Source organism: Canis aureus, chromosome 27, assembly GCF_053574225.1.
Source record: "Canis aureus isolate CA01 chromosome 27, VMU_Caureus_v.1.0, whole genome shotgun sequence".
In the NCBI taxonomy this organism is placed as follows: domain Eukaryota; kingdom Metazoa; phylum Chordata; class Mammalia; order Carnivora; family Canidae; genus Canis; species Canis aureus.
In genome coordinates this window covers 4,978,077-4,995,013 of record NC_135637.1, presented here as the reverse complement: position 1 = coordinate 4,995,013, position 16,937 = coordinate 4,978,077, and the positions used below count along the sequence as shown (strand labels likewise).

At 45.9% G+C, this 16,937-nt stretch overlaps 1 protein-coding gene across 4 annotated transcripts in view; it reads right to left on the bottom strand.

Annotated features, from left to right (window-relative positions):
• Positions 1–1,491: 1,491 nt before the first annotated feature.
• STX2 (syntaxin 2) overlaps positions 1,492–16,937 on the bottom strand; it is a 31,169-nt gene continuing 15,723 nt past the window's right edge. For 3 of the 4 annotated variants that reach the window (XM_077875209.1, XM_077875210.1, XM_077875207.1), the window contains exons 4-11: positions 14,571–14,645; positions 13,018–13,091; positions 12,147–12,255; positions 10,984–11,057; positions 10,735–10,872; positions 8,631–8,741; positions 6,775–6,900; positions 1,492–3,567 (exon numbers count right to left, since the gene is read on the bottom strand). In XM_077875209.1, coding sequence (XP_077731335.1) covers positions 6,820–6,900; positions 8,631–8,741; positions 10,735–10,872; positions 10,984–11,057; positions 12,147–12,255; positions 13,018–13,091; positions 14,571–14,645 — 662 coding nt within the window. In that variant the 3' untranslated portion in view covers positions 1,492–3,567; positions 6,775–6,819. The remainder of the gene's footprint in view (positions 3,568–6,774; positions 6,901–8,630; positions 8,742–10,734; positions 10,873–10,983; positions 11,058–12,146; positions 12,256–13,017; positions 13,092–14,570; positions 14,646–16,937) is intronic. The other variant, XM_077875208.1, reaches the window with a different exon arrangement.

Here is a 16,937-nt window from a genome sequence, read left to right as displayed (position 1 = left end):
CTCTCTCAGAGGGGACCAAGGGCACACCCAGGGCAGACCTCTCCAGCACTCCAGGCAGCCTTTTCTGGAACTTACCCTGTGGGGAAGTCAAGGCCTGAGCCACCTTCTACAATTTCTGAGCGCACCTCCTCTCCTGCAGTGGCCCCAGCCCAAGGGCAGAAATGGAGGCATCAGGCTCTCCATGGCCCTGAGGTCAAGGTGGAGGGTGGCTGGAGCCTAGTAGCTCCAGATGTATCCATGGCCATCGCGGGCACCACCAGTGGGCTCGCCCGTGATCAGCCCTGAGCCCTGCATGTCTCCTCTGCACCGCGCACACGGGCCAAAGCTAACAGGGAGCAGTGGGATTAGCCAAGTGCAGGGTGGACTGCAGGCTGCTGTGGGAGGGGCCGAGGGACGCCAGGGATGCCCTCTGCACTGGCCCGGGCCCAGCTTGCACCCCTCAGCCCTGGCCCGCTGCCGGCCTGGGGCTGCCCTGCAACCCTGCAGGTATGAATTCTATTCCAACTGGATCCTGTTTCAAGCTCATGGGAGGTGGTTACTTTAGATGCATTGAAATGTTGGCAGAGGTCACAGCGAGGACAGCCAACCCACAGCTGGGCCTGGGCTGTGGGCGGTCCCTCGCCCTCCCATCCCTGGGATGGGGCTCCGCTGTCCTTCCCACAGTGGGAGAGTGGGAGCAACTTTCCAGGCCACAGCCTTGAGGGGCATGTGGCGCTGAGGCCAGGTGGACGGTGTGGGACCCCACTAAGGCCTCCCCGTGAACCCCAAATGCTGATAGACAGGGCCAAACCCTGCTCCTCGTCACCTGGGACAAGACTGGAGGGAGTTCCCTGCCTGTTGCACCCACCGCCTGTCCATCTGGGGCCCCTCCCTGTCCTCAGAGTGGGCCAGTTTCAGACTCCCCCCAGAAGCTCCAGAGGGTTCAAATGAACAAAATCCATTACTTTACCTTCTAAACTACATATAAGAAGTACAAATGGAGGAGCTTACTGAATGTGTACATCAAGATGGCAATTAGAAAGGAGACACAGTGAGGAAGGGGCTTGGCAACCTGGCTCTACCACCTGCTCCCTCCAGGGCTGAGTTCACTTTCTTCTTTACAATTCTGGGTTTTGAACATCACTTTAGAATTTAAGGATTATGAATCTAGGAAATCCCACTTAAGAAAAATTCTGAAAGAGGATTAAGAAATACAGACAATGAACAGCTTGGGGCACTCCATCCCCCACCCCATTAACAAAGGAGAATCCGTTGAGTGGACATAAGCCTTTGAAGCCAGTGACTCTGAAGTATAACCCAAGTCCCCTGAATTAGCGTTTGTCATAAGCAGAGAACCCAGACAGGCTTCTCCACACGCACTGCTGACATCTGAGACGTGAGCACAGAGGAACTGTAATAACAATACAAATCATCAAATAATCAAAATGTATCAAAAGCCCTAACATCATCAAATCATATTACATTATGATACATAATAATGGCCACAAGTAATTTTCTTAGTAGAACAATTTATTAATGGATATGCAATTAAGTATCTCCCCAAATATCTTTCCAGAATTGACAAGACAGAAAGTAAATTTTTTTTTTCGGTTCTCTGGCAGTTTTTTTTTTTAATGTAAACATAAAATATTTGAAGAAATGATAAAAAGGAACACACAAACCTGTAGGTATATTTTTAAAAATCTCACCTCAAACAGGTGCTTGAGGCTTACACACACAGACGTGCTGCTGACATAAATGTTTATTTAAAAAGAAATCCGTAACTTCATCCACAAAAGCACAGATCCAGTAAGGCCTTCAGATGGAGGGTGAGTGGCCAGAACCACGCACTGGTATGAGGCAGAAGCAGGACTGGAGGAAGACGCAGGCCAGTATCCACAGGGACGCCATCTGCACACGGACATGATTACACAGACAGGTGCACAGAAGCTGTACTAATTCAAGCATGATTGCTAAATATTTAAAGATCCCTCAAGGCATGTTTCCAACATATGCACATGTCAGTGAGCACACCCCATTCACAGGCCATTTAAAGGTTTTTAAAAACACACGTGATAGCCAGAACACTCCTCTCCTAACACTGAGTACACAGTGGTAATCAGCAAACAGACGAAATGCATCCGTTCACACCTGAGTCTAAGCTAAGCCGCTGGATGCAGATGTTAGGGTGGAATGCAGAATTGTATTACATAAGGCAGTCTCCAAACTGCTCGATGTTCACAATTACTACATAAAATCAAAAATGTCTCCCTCAGTCAGAACTGACATCAGAACAGAGGCACAAACAGCAGTGAGTTAGTAACATTTTGAGCATCCTTCACATTCATTTACAACTCTGACCAGCTGCGATCTTGTCCACTTGCTAGTAAGACTCCTACGTTTTACAAGTCAAAAAATAAAACACATATTATACTAAAAAACATTAATGGGCAATACAAATGTTTATCAGATTCCTATCAACTTTGTGAATTCACTTTTGAGGTTCAGCAGAACAGTAAGCACTTAAAGCGCAGTTAAGCAATCTGTACACAGTTTATGGTTAGAAGAGTTAACGTCTGGAAATAATTTCTATGAGTTTAGAAAGCCTGAGATCTCGGTCTTCTCACCACCTTTGAAGTAAACAGGAGCACATAAACACTATTTCTAATGAATAAACACAAGGCCGTGGTCTTTCACAGTGCAGTAACTGATTTATTATCTCGGGCAGTGGACGTGAGTACAGAGGAGTGGACAGGAGTACAACAATGAGGGCTTTCCTGGGGGTGTCAGGTGCACTGGAACCTCACAAATCAGCATCAACAGAAGGCACTTGAAAGACTTTTCAGGGGCTTTGCAGCCCATGTGTGCTATGCCAACAGCAAACTGTAAACAGCTGTGCAAAGGAGGTTCTGATAATATTATGAAGTTTCTTTCAAAAGGCAATACTCAATATATAAAAATGGAGTAAATTAAGATGTTAATATATTAAACAATATAAACATTTAAAATTATAGATATCTTACAAAACAGCTCTGTGATAAAAATTTTTGTTGCAAACAAACACAAATTAAACACAGTACAAAAACGTCTCAATTAGCATGTTAGCTGGGAGGGGATAGGGAAGGAAAGCTCAGACCTGACATCTACGAGCTTCCTAACAAAATATTCCTTATTAAACTTCACATGCATTTTTAACACTGAAATATAAAAAAAAATTGAAATTTTCAATAATTCCTTATTTTAAGGCCATTGAAATAAGTTTCACATTGTTACATTTTTGTTGTGTGCTGCTCAGAGTCCAGGGATGTTTGGGGTAACTCGTCACACCCATCCCACACAGACTTCCCCTGAATGATGTGTCCCTTGAGTTTCCCCTGGCCTTCTCTAACCAGAGACCAGCACCCAGCACCACACGTCACAGTGCCTGGAGCTCAGTCCTGGACTGGGAGGACATGGACTTGCTGCAGGTGTGGTGTGACTCCAGAGAGAGTGGCTCTTGGGATCTGGCTGCTATGACAGTGTTGTTGCTAGGACAATTCCAAGGATCACAAGCAAAATAATTACACAAATAATAATGAACATCATTTTCTGAAAGATAAAGAAAAACATTAATTAATTTCCAAGGTATACAAAGAAAGAAATCATTAATGTCATTTCTTAACAAAATCCTCCTGGAATTTGAGAGTTTAAAATACAAGTCCTCCAGGTCACAGACAAGGGAGAGGTGGACAGGAAATGTGCACGGGCCAGCTGAGATATGCACATGTGTCTGTTATGCTAAGGGGATGCAGTAAGTGAAAATAGGTGGTGTCAAAACAGCTACTTGCTCCCGGGGCAAAGGCAACGCCTCCCTGGTGCCCTGTGGGCCCTTAATGAACTTCCTACTGATCATACTAGTTGCAGACTGCGTTTCCTGGGGCGCACTGCACATCCTTTCAAGACTTTCTTTTACATGTTTTAAATTTAAATTTGATTTGCCAACATATAGCATATCACCCAGTGCACATCCCATCAAGTGCCCTCCTCAGTGCCCATCACCCAGTCACCCCATCCCCCCGCCCACCTCCCCTTCCACCACCCCTTGTTCGTTTCCCAGAATTAGAAGTCTCTCATGTCCTGTCTCCCTCTCTGATTTTTCCTACCCAGTTCCCCTCCTTTTCCCTATAATCCCTTTCACTAGATGAAGGTCCCGTCTGATGACAGCTTCCTTAGCCGTGTTTTGCCCAAGGCACACGTGCAGTCTGTAAGAAACCCAGGAGGTCCAGGAGGGTCTTCCACCACATCCCCGCCCCCAGGCAACAGCACTGCGCTAGGTTCAGTTAACAAGCAACCCTGCCCAGAGGGAAGCTAAACCACCTGTGGCTCAAGGAACCTGCTCTCCTCCCAGGACTTGGGAGAAGTGACAACAATGAAGGGCACCCCTGCTGCAGGATGCTGCAGGACACTGAGGCAGGGCCATCTCCCTAACTGACCATCAGCCCGTGCAGGCCTCACCGCGACTCCAAGGTAGCATGTGCACCAGGAGCTCTGGCAGCCACCAAGCTCTCAACAGTCCGTGGGCCAGGCCCTCAGGAACCTTTCAGTCAGCGACTCGGGGGGCGAGGGAGCATGGCCCTGGGGACGTCCCCTCTCGTCTGAGCTGCACATGTTGCTGGCATGAGGACCACAGCCCCAGCTTCATCCCACCACAGCCCCGTGAACTCCACTCAGCACCTCAATCCGAGCCTGTGGTCCCATCTTCCTTCCCACCGGCAGCCACCCTTCAGGTTCAGTGCCTGCTCATGCACTTGAGGTCCCCAGGGAAAACCAGCCACCCTGCCCGAGAGCTCGGACTTTCCCTGCCCACAGTACTTGCTCTGCGGGGGTCTGGGCACTGTGCACACGTCTCCTTCCTTTCCCACTGGCTTGAGGAGGTGCTCTCCCAAACTCCCACACCCCAGATGCCACAGATTGCACCACATTCTTGTCTGACACCCTAACAGCTCCAGCCAAACACATGCCTGCCCCCCACCCCTTAGTGGGCAGAGCACAGCCCAGGGCACTAGCCCTGTTCTGGGGTAAAGTCATGGCTTGACCCCCTAGGAGACATAAACCATGGGCACAGCACGCTCTCCACCTGTCTCCAGATAGGACATCGACCATCCTGGCCACGCTGCAGGCTGTGGGATTAGGATCACCTCCACAGTGTGCCCACACTCTGTGTCTGGCCTACTGGGAGGGTCTGCTGAACTATTTGCTGAAAGAATAAGTTAATTTTTCCAAAGTATTATAGGTATCAACCACTGCATTTCTATAAAAAAAAATTGTTGGTGTGCACTTTGGTGTGTTTTTATTAATGAGGGCTGTCCTATGTTCATATTGAAAGACATGAGGGTACACCAGCCATGCAGGCCCAGGGCCCACAGTAAGCCCACTGCTCCCCCAAGAATCACACTGAAAAACCTGCTTTTATTCAATGGCCTTACCAAACACCATTACTGGGTCCAATCTAAAAATCATTTTTAATCTTTGCTGTAACCATACTATGAACACCAGGAAAAATTAAGAAAATACATATCCAAAACAATCATAAAAATATTTTTAAATGCAATTATGTTAGTGAAGGAAATTATATACGCTATTTTTCCAGCAGAGCTAACAGGACAGCATCAGGAAAGTCACATCAATGTCCTAACAGAGTGCTAAGCCTCCTTCCCTTTTTTTTTTTTTTTTAAGCCTCCTTCCTTCTAAAGAACAAACTTCAACCAACTCACCATCCCCAAGCCTATTTCTGAAACAAGTTCCAGTGTGATCTTGTGGCGCATGAGGGCAGCACATGGACCGCGCTAGCTTCTCCCCACACGCAGCACGCGCCCAGGGCCTCCGGGGTGCACTCAGGGACAGAACTCTCACAGGCTGACAACAGTGGTGGAGCCGCACACAGACCTCCTCTCTAGTCTGCTGTCTGTCCTGGGGCTGCAGTGGCTCTCACGACAAAAGAATGAGCTCCTCCAGGGCAGCCGTCAGCACCCCAAAATGGGGGCACTGGCACGCTAGGCCGAGGGGCTCAGCACACCAGCCAGCATTCTCACCGGAGTGCTCCCATGGGGAGGAGGCTCCCAAATGAACAAGAGACCCGAGGGGAAACATAAAATGTACTGAAGTTTGGGGAAAGATGACATAACGGTGGACAAAAAACACTTTCATCAGTAATTATCTTTTCTCCTCAGAATCCCTGAACTACCAGGCATGCTAACTGAACAGTCTGCTTCTGTAAGGAAGTATGGGAAAATCACTGGAGTTGGCATAGGGGCACCAGCGAGAGGAAGGACTTTCAGGCCCTAGACTTTTCCAGAGAACTCTGCTTCCACTCCTTCCAACCCACAGTAACACCACCAGTGGGTAGATCGCACAAAGAAACTTTCAGGTATTGCAGCTATTCCAAAAGCTAAAAACTTAAAAGGTACATTCAACTATTAAATGCCAGTTCAAGGAGAAAGTGCCTCTGTGCTGTAGTCGCTACATGGAGCATGAGTGCACCTTGGGCAGGAGTGCAAGGGACCCAGAGGCTTTAACAGGCCACATGAGATAGAGGCCTCTGTTTAGAGATGACCCTCTACCAGCCCATTAACCTTCAGTACCCGTGGTAGCCGGACTGGCCTCTGCAGCCAGGGACACGCACTGCCAAGTGATACTCCTGGCCCCGCTCTGCTCTGCTGGCAGGCTGGTAGGACTTGTAAGTACATTAAAATTGAGCAAGCATTACTACTAGCTCATCAGCAAAGTTAATAAGTAGATTAGTTGTTAGTTACTTACTGCCTCGCTGGCAGGGGGGCATGCACATGGACGTGATCCACATCATCATTTGCCAACTGATAAACCAATAATTAGAGCAATTACAGCAACCAGAGCCACTGACACAGCTACAATTATCCACTTTTTCTGTCAAAGAAAAGCAAGCTGATTACATTATGGTAATTTCCTATCACACCACATTAGAAGACATCATTCACTGAAAGTAAAACAATCCACAGGAAGCGGTTTTAAAATCTAAGTTACAGGACATCTGATTCATTGTTTGACAGTCTTTAGTTCTTAAAAGGGTGATGTTTAATTTCACAGGTCAGACGGCTTGGAGATGAATGGCTCTAGAACCCTGAGGATATCCATTTCCATCAATGAGATGGACGCAGCTCCATCTACAGGTCACAGTATCTGGGTAAGTTTCCCGGGCTGAGACCCACGACAGTCCTGGGACAGAGCTACAGGGCCAGTTCAGGACAACAGGAGACCAGCAATGTAGGGAATAAGCTCACCCTCTTCTGTTCCACTTGTGTTCACTGCCAGCAGTTAAACCCTTCACTGCTCCCACCATACCCCAGAAAACACAGCACCCCCAGTGCAGGGGAGAAAGTAGGAGCCCAGGAGGGGGACAGCTGCCATCTGGGGAGCAGAGTGAGAAGTCTGAACAAGTGGTGTCAGCTGTTTCCCTGCAGAAATGGTGACAATTCTTGACCCAGGCCCACCTCTCTGAGCAGGTGACACTGTGCGGCACAGTGAGGCTTGCCCAGTGGATAAGTCTGTACTTCCCAGTAGGGCTGTTATCTTTGTAAAACCCATCAACTGTTCATGAACATGTCCACTGGACTGATGTGCTGGTTATGTCACAGTGAAATGAAGCAATCTGCCCTTGGTGAGTGACTTTTACAGGAAGTCGGCTAAGAACTCACCTGTGGACCTCAGGACCTCACTTCATGGAGGAGTACTTTTAAAAAGTGTGAATACAGAATAACATCACAAGCAGTTCTCATGTTCCAAAGAACGAACACAGATATGCCCAAGAGAAAGCAGAGTGTGGTGCCCTACAGTTTGAGAGTGGAGCCCAGGCATGCCCCTGAGTGGAGGCCAGCACCCTGCCCAGTGCACTCTGCACCCTGACCCTTCCCTTCCTCCCAGCACTCTGGAACTGCCTCCTTACAAGACTGCCATGGGCAGTGCAAGGGAAACCACCCAACCAGAAAGACCCTGTGAACCCTCACAGCCCTCTACCAGGACAGGAAAGCAGTGGTGTGTGCTTTGTGTGGGCCTTCTCCACTCTGGGAAGAAGGAAACCAAGAATTACCAGACCAGGACCCCCATGGAACATAGAGAGCTTCCTTGTCCCTGAGTCAGAGCTTAATTCTGTCATTTCGCTGTTTTCTTAGAAGAGCTTTGCTCACACACCACACACTCGGGATTCAGGTAAACTCATTCACAAAGCTTGAACTCGGAGCCACATAGCACATGTCCAGTCTCAGCAGCGCCCTTCACCCTCCAAACCAGAGAATTAGCAAGCAACCCAAGGAAAGAAGCCACGGTTCACTGAACAAAGTGTGTAACCAACAGCTTCTAAAATTCCCATCCTGTTAAGCTCTCCATCCCCCTCCAGATAGTGGCACAGGGGCCTCTGGAGAAACATGAGGTCAGCCACTCAGAACATAAAGGTCACAGAACACATTTGCCTACATAACCTTCAAAAATTTTTAGCAAAATCATCACTTCAGTTTTAAAGTGAAATAAGAATATAAGAATTTATTTACTGGAAGACCTTTAAAGGAGGACTACGTGGACATATTACACTTAAAGCCAAATGAAGAGAAGAATGCACCTTAATTCTTAAAAACCAAACTCACCCTTCTAGCTTTGCTGTGATATTTAATAGCTTTCTTTGTTTCTTCTTTAGCATGCTCTACGTAGTCTGTGGCGTTCATAACGTTTTTTTCTATGTTGTTGATCATTTCACCCTTAAAACAAAGTTTCAGATTCAGAGAATGTTTTTGAATGACCTGAGCACATATCTTAAGGCAGATAGAGAGCACTGATAAAGTGCTCACATGGATGTCATATGCAAGGAATGAGCACCAAATGTTGCTCACATTTACAAAAAGATGAGAATGTTATAAACATGCCAACACAAAGTAATCAAAATTTATACTTTAAAAAGATTGAATGAGGATGAGAGGGTCGGGTGACAATGCAGATGATTAAAGGCGTATCAAGCCCATTCTGAGAGGTGCTCTCGCATGGGAGTGCCTTTTGAAGGTGAGCACAGTCTGACACCTTCCCAGCACGCACGCACACACACACAATGTATAATGACGTCGTTTCCAGTGGGTGGAAAACTGTGGTGATTTCTTTAAATGTCAGTAAACTTAGACCACCATCTGCTTAATATTAAGTAGACTAGATGAAGGAAGAGTATGGGTGAGGAGAGTGCAGGGAGGTGGATGGAAGGGGAACCATACCTGCCTCCGTGTCCACAGCACACACAGTCTGCAGCAGTGACAGTACAGCAGTGGGAAATGATGTACAATTACCTCATGTGTTGAAACCTCAAGCTTACTAGCAGTTCTGACTATGCACACAGTTTGAGTTAAAGAAGTAAAAATAACACAATACCAACAAACTTCTAAAAGGAGACATGGTGAAACAAAACTGACACAGCCATCTTCCTACTGAAGCTTAAGGTCATACATGGGGTGTAGAACCATCAAGATTAAAGTCTCTGGTACTCTAAAATCTTTCAAAATTACTAACACAACATACTGTCCTTACTGCCTAGTGGCTCTCTTCAGAATACTCCCTGAAAATACAAAGCTGGCAGAAACTTCTAGTGTGGGGAAGCAAGGGCTCCACCCCATGAACCCGCCCCCTGCCCCAGGGGCTACTGGTTTTTCCCAGAAATCACACAGAACCTGAGATTTCCACATATTTTTATGATAAACCTCCTCAAAATCAACAGTGTTCTTCCAAAGGTCAGTGACATGGAGAAAGAGTCCTATACAGGATGGACTTCCTGTCCTCCCTCACATAATCCAGAAAATAAACTGATCAGGTTCAAAACATCTCAGCAGACTGCTCCTCCCAGAGCAGATTCCAAAACTAGCCTTTGGGGGCATGAGGACACAATCTACCTAAGACACAGACACAGACACTCCCATGGCATGGGCATCAACACAATCCTAACCCCTGAATCAGTGGATGGCCACATGCAGGCTTCACTCCATCTTGGAAACATCACCAAGAGCCTGATTCAGGTCCAGGAGTCAGAACGAACATATCCACACACCTAACAGGACACACCAACTTGTATCTTATGCTGGATTTTGGATTTTGTGAGGAACTGCCTATGCTCCTTCCATCCTCACATCCCTGGTTGATCATGAACTATAGCTCCCAGCTTATTCTTTTAAACATTTCTGCCAATTATCATTCTAACACACACTCCTTTCAGACACTTGAAAATACATGTACTTTAGAGAAGAAAATTAAAATCCCCACCATCTCACTGTTATTACACTATTTGGTATATTTCTTTCCTTCTATGAATACTATTTTATGGAGCCGAGTTCATGCCACAGACATACACATGTGTGCAAGCATAATCTAGGATAACACAGATGTGTGTATACATAGACACATAAGATTTTGTATCTCCCCCTTCACCTATAATTCCAACACTATATTTCTATGTCTTTCTAAAAATCCCTCTAAACTAAAGTCTGCCACCTGTGGCTGCCTAGTAAGTTGTCCAGCAGACACACGGAATTTAAGTAAGGAAGCCAATCCCGTACTGTTGAGTATTTAAGCATTCCTGTCTCACAATATAACTGCAATCAACTTCTGAGTTTTGAGACTGGATCCAAAATCCTGGCTTTCTCGGCTATACTGGAATCTCATGTGAGAATTCACGAGTCCATGCCACCGTACCAGAGACAGGGACATGTGTGCAGATACCTGGGTCTCCACGAACATAGCCATGTCCGTGAACATCTCATGCAGCTCCCGGATGCTGGTCTCTAGCTTCATGATGTCCTTGTGACGAGACTCAATTTCATTGAGAGCTTGTCTAGTAATTTGTGAATCTGATATAATCTTTGGAAAACAAACACAAAAGAGAAATACTGATGAACTCAGGGCCGCTTTGGAAATCAAATGCAGGTCAAGTGCATGCAGGCGTGCAGCCGCAACCTCCCAGGTACTCACGTCTGCCGTGAAGACAGAAGGACTTCCACTCTCCAGCATCTCCTCCAGCTCATCATCTGTTGTGGTTCTTCCAGCTGCAAGATGAACAGAGCCTCCACTCAGGACATGCCAACACTTACAAATAACTTTTTCAACTGTTAAGTTAGCAACTAAAATCTGAATTGTCAACATTTTCAAACAATGTTTTTCTGGCAGATTGATAGAGGCTAGGGCTCCACAGAAAAGGTGCAGAGAGTGAAAGACGGTAGGTAGTTCTGGGGGCAACAAAGATGTTCTACAACTGTGTGATACACTAAAGCTGCTGACCTGTATCCTTTGCACATCATCGTCATGGCATAGAATTATATTTCAGTAAAGTCGCTGAAATGCCATTTGATGAAGTTCCCACTTGTGGTTGTTCCAGGCTCCCCAAGTCCCTAGGGAGGTGTGCACAGCCCCAGTGGCCACCTAGCCCATCATGAGCTTGGGCCCTGGCTGTGGAGCCCTAGTCTTCGCTCACAGGGAGGTGGCCCACCTGACTGACCTTTACATGATCAGCAAACTGCCTCCTGCCCAGAGGGAGGCCCAAGCCCCCCTTCCCAGGCTGATGGCTTTGCATGCATCCTTTTATGGCAAGCTGGTACAAAGGGCAGTCTGTGCTGCCTCGCCCTATATGCAGTGCCCTGAGGCCCACAGAGACCATATCTGCCCCCCTGTTGGGGGCAACAGGAAAGTGTGTGAAGTGATGATAGCTGAAAGTGTCCCAAATCTGATTAGCACTCTAAGAATAATGCTAATTAGAAAGTAATTTAAAATCCAGGGACACCTGGGTGGTTCAGCAGTTGAGCATCTGCCTCTGGCTCAGGGCATGATCCTGGGATCCGGGATCGAGTCCCACATCGGGCTCCTTGTGGGGAGCCTGCTTCTCCCTCTACCTATGTCTCTGCCTCTCTCTGTTCCTCTCATAAATAAATAAAATCCTTTAAAAAAAATCCATTTACCAAGGATTTTCTGAAGGATGTAAATAAAGAAAAAGTTTTGGTGATTCAATGAACTGGAAGCTACAAGAAAGCTTAGGTTTTGCAATATTGGCAAAAAAAAAGATGGAATGTTTACAGTACTTTGATGTCAGAACTTCAGAAAAAAATATGCTTTTAACAAAAGTAGCATTTTCCTTTACTCACTAATTTCTAGCTGACGCTGAATCCGTCCTTTGCTTCGGTCCCGGAACAGCGTCTGTGCCTCGTTATATTCCGTCATCACTTCTACAAACTTCCGAGATAGTACAGAATGCTATTAAACATGGGAAAAATTAAATTAATACACAATAGTCATTTCTTCTGCTGAAAGTGACATGCAAAACATTGTATCAGGTAAACTACAACTGTTACAGGAGCAGCAACCACACTGAGAGCTGCACAAGCACCACCGTGCTGGACTCTCCCAGCACCTGTTACTTAATGGGTGGACATCATGACTCAGAGCTTGCCACCACTCCCCGCTGACCAGATGGAGCCTGGCACCTCAGCTGGCACCCCAGAGCCTGCACAGTGCCCCCCCCCCTTGTCAAACAGAAGCAAGCAGCCTGGACCCCCTTGTCTGCACACCACACCTCACCTCACCCCACACCCTCTAGGGATTCTAATAATTCAGATAACACTGCTCTCCAGAGCAGAACTCTGTGGATGGATGAATACGTTTTTTTCTTCATAATAAGGAAGTCATCTGTAGAGATCACCTCCTTTTCTGCAGAGATGTCATAAGGATCAATGTGACATAAAGATGAATTTGAAAGGAAATAGAGGGCAGCCGGGGTGGCTGAACGGTTTAGCGCCACCTTCAGCCCAGGACGTGATCCTGGAGTCCTGGGATTGAGTCCCACGTAGGGCTCCCTGCATGGAGCCTGCTTCTCCCTCTGCCTGTGTCTCTGCCTCTCTCTCTCTCTCTCTCTGTCTCTCATGAATAAATAAATAAAATCTTTAAAAAAAAAAAAAGGAAATAGAGAAAGACTTATTCTTCACATCACTTCGGTCTGGACAAAGCTGACAAGCAAACCTGGGTTCTCCGTATGCGAAGATCCACCGAAGTCCGGTTCCCACTCTCATCCTGGTCAAAACTTTGCTCAATAGCTGAAAAAAACATGACAAGACTCACCTTTTAAACTAAAAAAATGGAAGTTTCTCAAGCCAAACCTCCAACTGCTTTTATCTTTTCCATTCCTCATAGACCTCAATAATAAGCATTAATTATTGCTATTATCACAAGATAAAACATGTCCTATCTTAACATTTAAAATAAAAGTGAGGGATCCCTGGGTGGCGCAGCGGTTTGGCGCCTGCCTTTGGCCCAGGGCGCGATCCTAGAGACCCGGGATCGAATCCCACATCAGGCTCCCGGTGCATGGAGCCTGCTTCTCCCTCTGCCTATGTCTCTGCCTCTCTCTCTCTCTCTCTCTGGGACTATCATAAATAAATAAAAATTTAAAAAAAATAAATAAATAAAATAAAATAAAATAAAATAAAAGTGAACAAAGAAACCACCTGACTGATGGAGATTAGAGAACTTAACTATCGATCTACAGGCAGTACAGAGGACTATGGGGGAAACCAACTTTCAAACCCTGAAGCATGGTAAATTCTAATGAACAATGTCCTGGCTTCTCCAACCAAAAGAAAAAAGGGGGGAAAAGATGGAAGGAGAGTCTGAGTTTTAAAAACTCTAAGTGACATACCACCAATCATAGGGTATAGTCTTTATATGGAACCCAATTCAAGCATACTGTAAAAAGAAATTCAAAGGACAACAGAGAAGTGTAAATTCTGATGGGATATTTCATAATAACCACAATGATTTAACCTAGATACAGTCATGGCACTGTGGTTGTATTTCTGGGTGAAAATCCTTCTGTTTTGGAATACACTGATGAAGCTGCCATATGGATGGCTTTGAAGTGCGTGGGCAGGCAAGCACCCCAGAATGCAGGGAGAAGGGTGCAACCACAGCTACAGGTGGTCATCTCCCTGCCCCCACCTGTCTGAAATGTGCCCTAACAAAAGTTCTTTCTGATCCACAGAGATTGTCTGGATTCAGTGATCTTTTGTCAAATCAGATACGACGTGTCTTCCTGGCATCCCTGCTTACACCCCGAACCTCTCAGAAGCCACCTCTCAGTGCTGAACCTCCAGCACTGGAAGCTAAACTCCTGCAAATTTAAGGAACCATTTAAGAAGAATAGGAGATACGTATGAAAGGCTACTCACCTTCTCAAATATCTACGATTTAGCCAAAAAGCTAAAAATAGGTCTCTATAAGACAGCAACAATTTATAAGCAAATGATTAACCTTGTTGAATACAAAGCAATTAACACTTCTATCCTAAATTGTGGGATCAGCAACCAGGAGCCTTGGCACAGCCCTTAGAGCCACAGGTTGAAGAATTCTAGAACGATGCATCTCATAAAGGCCACTACTCCAAGTTCATACAGATCATTTAAAGTGCTCAGAGTTCTGACTTGAAAAAATGTCCAAGAACAAGACATTACAAAGGAAATACAGACAACCCACATGCCACCATCACTGATGACATGCAGCCAAAGCCATAAACTCACACTTCAACTTGGCTCGGATTTTGTTAGCAGTTTTCTTGATTTCTCCATTCAGATCTTCAAGCTCTTCTTTTATTTCTTAAAAAAAAAAAAAAAAAAAGGCATCTGAGCTCTAGTATCCAATGAACTTAAATGGAACAACATTCTCGGTAAATATTCAAGTGTTTAGTTGTCAAAGTGAGGCCCCCAAACCATGTGGGGCCTGGCAGACACACACATTCCTGGGCCCACCCAGACCTTCTTCGCATAGACCTCTGCGGCCAGCAATCCCACCTAATAAGCCCCCAGGGGACTGACTATATGTGCGCCTGTACTTGAGAAGAGGTGGTATATAGCAATTAATTGATGAAAGAGTTCACTGAGTCCATCACTAACACATCTAGACCAAAGAGGGGAAGCAGAAATGTAATCATATTCTGGGAAAAAATTCTCTCATGTGTTTGATCTCTTTTGTGCTCATCTCTACTTAATCAGAGCAGGCCCCTCGCAGGTATGCTGGTCCCCACACCAGGAGACCTGGGGCTAAGCCCCTAGACCCAGGCACTGTGTCTGCACTGGGAGAGCCAGTACAAGAATCTATAGGAGAATGCACACAAAGCCAGAGAGCATGTGCAGGCATGTGATCCAGCTGAGGACAAGGCACACCAAACTTGGGGAATGGAAGGTGCAGAAACCTCCAAACTGAGAACTGAACCTGGGGTGGATCAGAGCTCCGTCCCCACTGGTGTTCCCCAGAAACACATCCCCGCCCCCCTTCCTATTCTGGACAAGAAAGCCCTTGGGCTGTTCAAGCACTCAGAGATCCTGGACTTCTTGCTCACGTGGGCAGGCAGGGGCTCAGGTGTCAGTGAGGGAAACGAAAGAGGTATGATCATATCTGACCCTTCAAACTACAGAAGCGGCCATGAGGTTATCTTTGGCAAAGGAAGCATTTCAAACCACTGAGAAAAGGATGTGGTGTGATCAACATTCCTACTGAGATCAGGAAAGCTGGACAAAATACGTTTTTAATCAGCTTAAAGGCATACAAAGCTAAAAAGGCAGGTACGAAGATACAGAAGAAAGATACCCTAAGAGGGAAGCTAGCCACAGGAGTGGCCTGGCTGCAGGCAATGGAGAGGAGAGCCACATAGATGTAGACAGCCCTGCCCTAGAGGGGGAAGATGCAGCTCATCCTAACCCTTGCACAGGGACCCAGAACTACTGCTGCAGAAATGTTTAAAAATCATCTATTAACAAAGAAAATCCTATCCACGGGCTCAAGTTATTGTCACAAGCTTTTATGCACAAAGCCCAGGGCCCAATCAAAAACAGCCAGGCAGGCAAAGAACCACAGATGAGGTATATAGACCCCCACCCACCCAGGGGCACTGTTAATGGACTATCAGACACAGACAGCAAAATCATGTTCAAAGGGGTAAAAGAGAACATCAGGAATTCTGTCAAAAAATCAGAAAGTAGGAATGCCTGGGTGGCTCAGTGGTTGAGTGTCTGCCTTCAGCTCAGGGCATGATCCCTAGGTCCTGGGATCGAGTCCCACATCAGGCTCCCTGCATGGAGCCTGCGTCTCCCTCTGCCTATGTCTCTGCCTCTCTCTGTGTTTCTCATGAATAAATACATAAAATCTTTTTTTAAAAAAATCAGACCGTACAGAAAAGAACCAAGTAAGATTCTAAGACTGAAAAATATCTCACCCAGAAGTATCAGGTGAAAAGAGGACTGTGGATGAAGCAGAAAACAGATTTCCCAACAGAAGGACAAGACAGTAGTGGGAAACAAAATGGATGGCTGGGGACCCTTGGGCATTGTGGAAAGGCTGGAACACACAGATCCCAGGTCTCCCGAAGACAGAGAACGGGAACAGGGCAGGGACAGCTCTCAAAGAGAAAGTGGCCCAGGTGGCCAGGTGTGCAGCCCCAGGGATCCAGGACACCTTAAGAAAAGCAGCACAAACAAAGAAAATTGCATCCAGAAACAGCAATGCAAAATTGTTAAACCAAAGACCAAACATCAAGTATCTTAAAAGCTATGATTCAACACCTGACTTAAAAAAAAAAAAAAAAAAAAAAAGGAACTGGAAAGATTAGTTCAAAATCTTCAAGAGGGTCAAAGAAAATAACTTCCCAACAGATTCCTACACTCCACAAAAACATCTTTTAAAAACAAGATTACAGACAGGAATTTTCAGAGAACTGTATATTCCCTACTAAAAGCAGTAAACAAAGGGTGTTTTTTAAAAAGAAATGATCTCAGAAGGAAGTTGTGAGACTCACAGAAAAATAAGCAGCACTGGTATGGGTAGATCCAAACAGATGTTAATGGTGCAAAGCAGCCATAGTACAAATATTTATGTCACTTTCATCTATTATA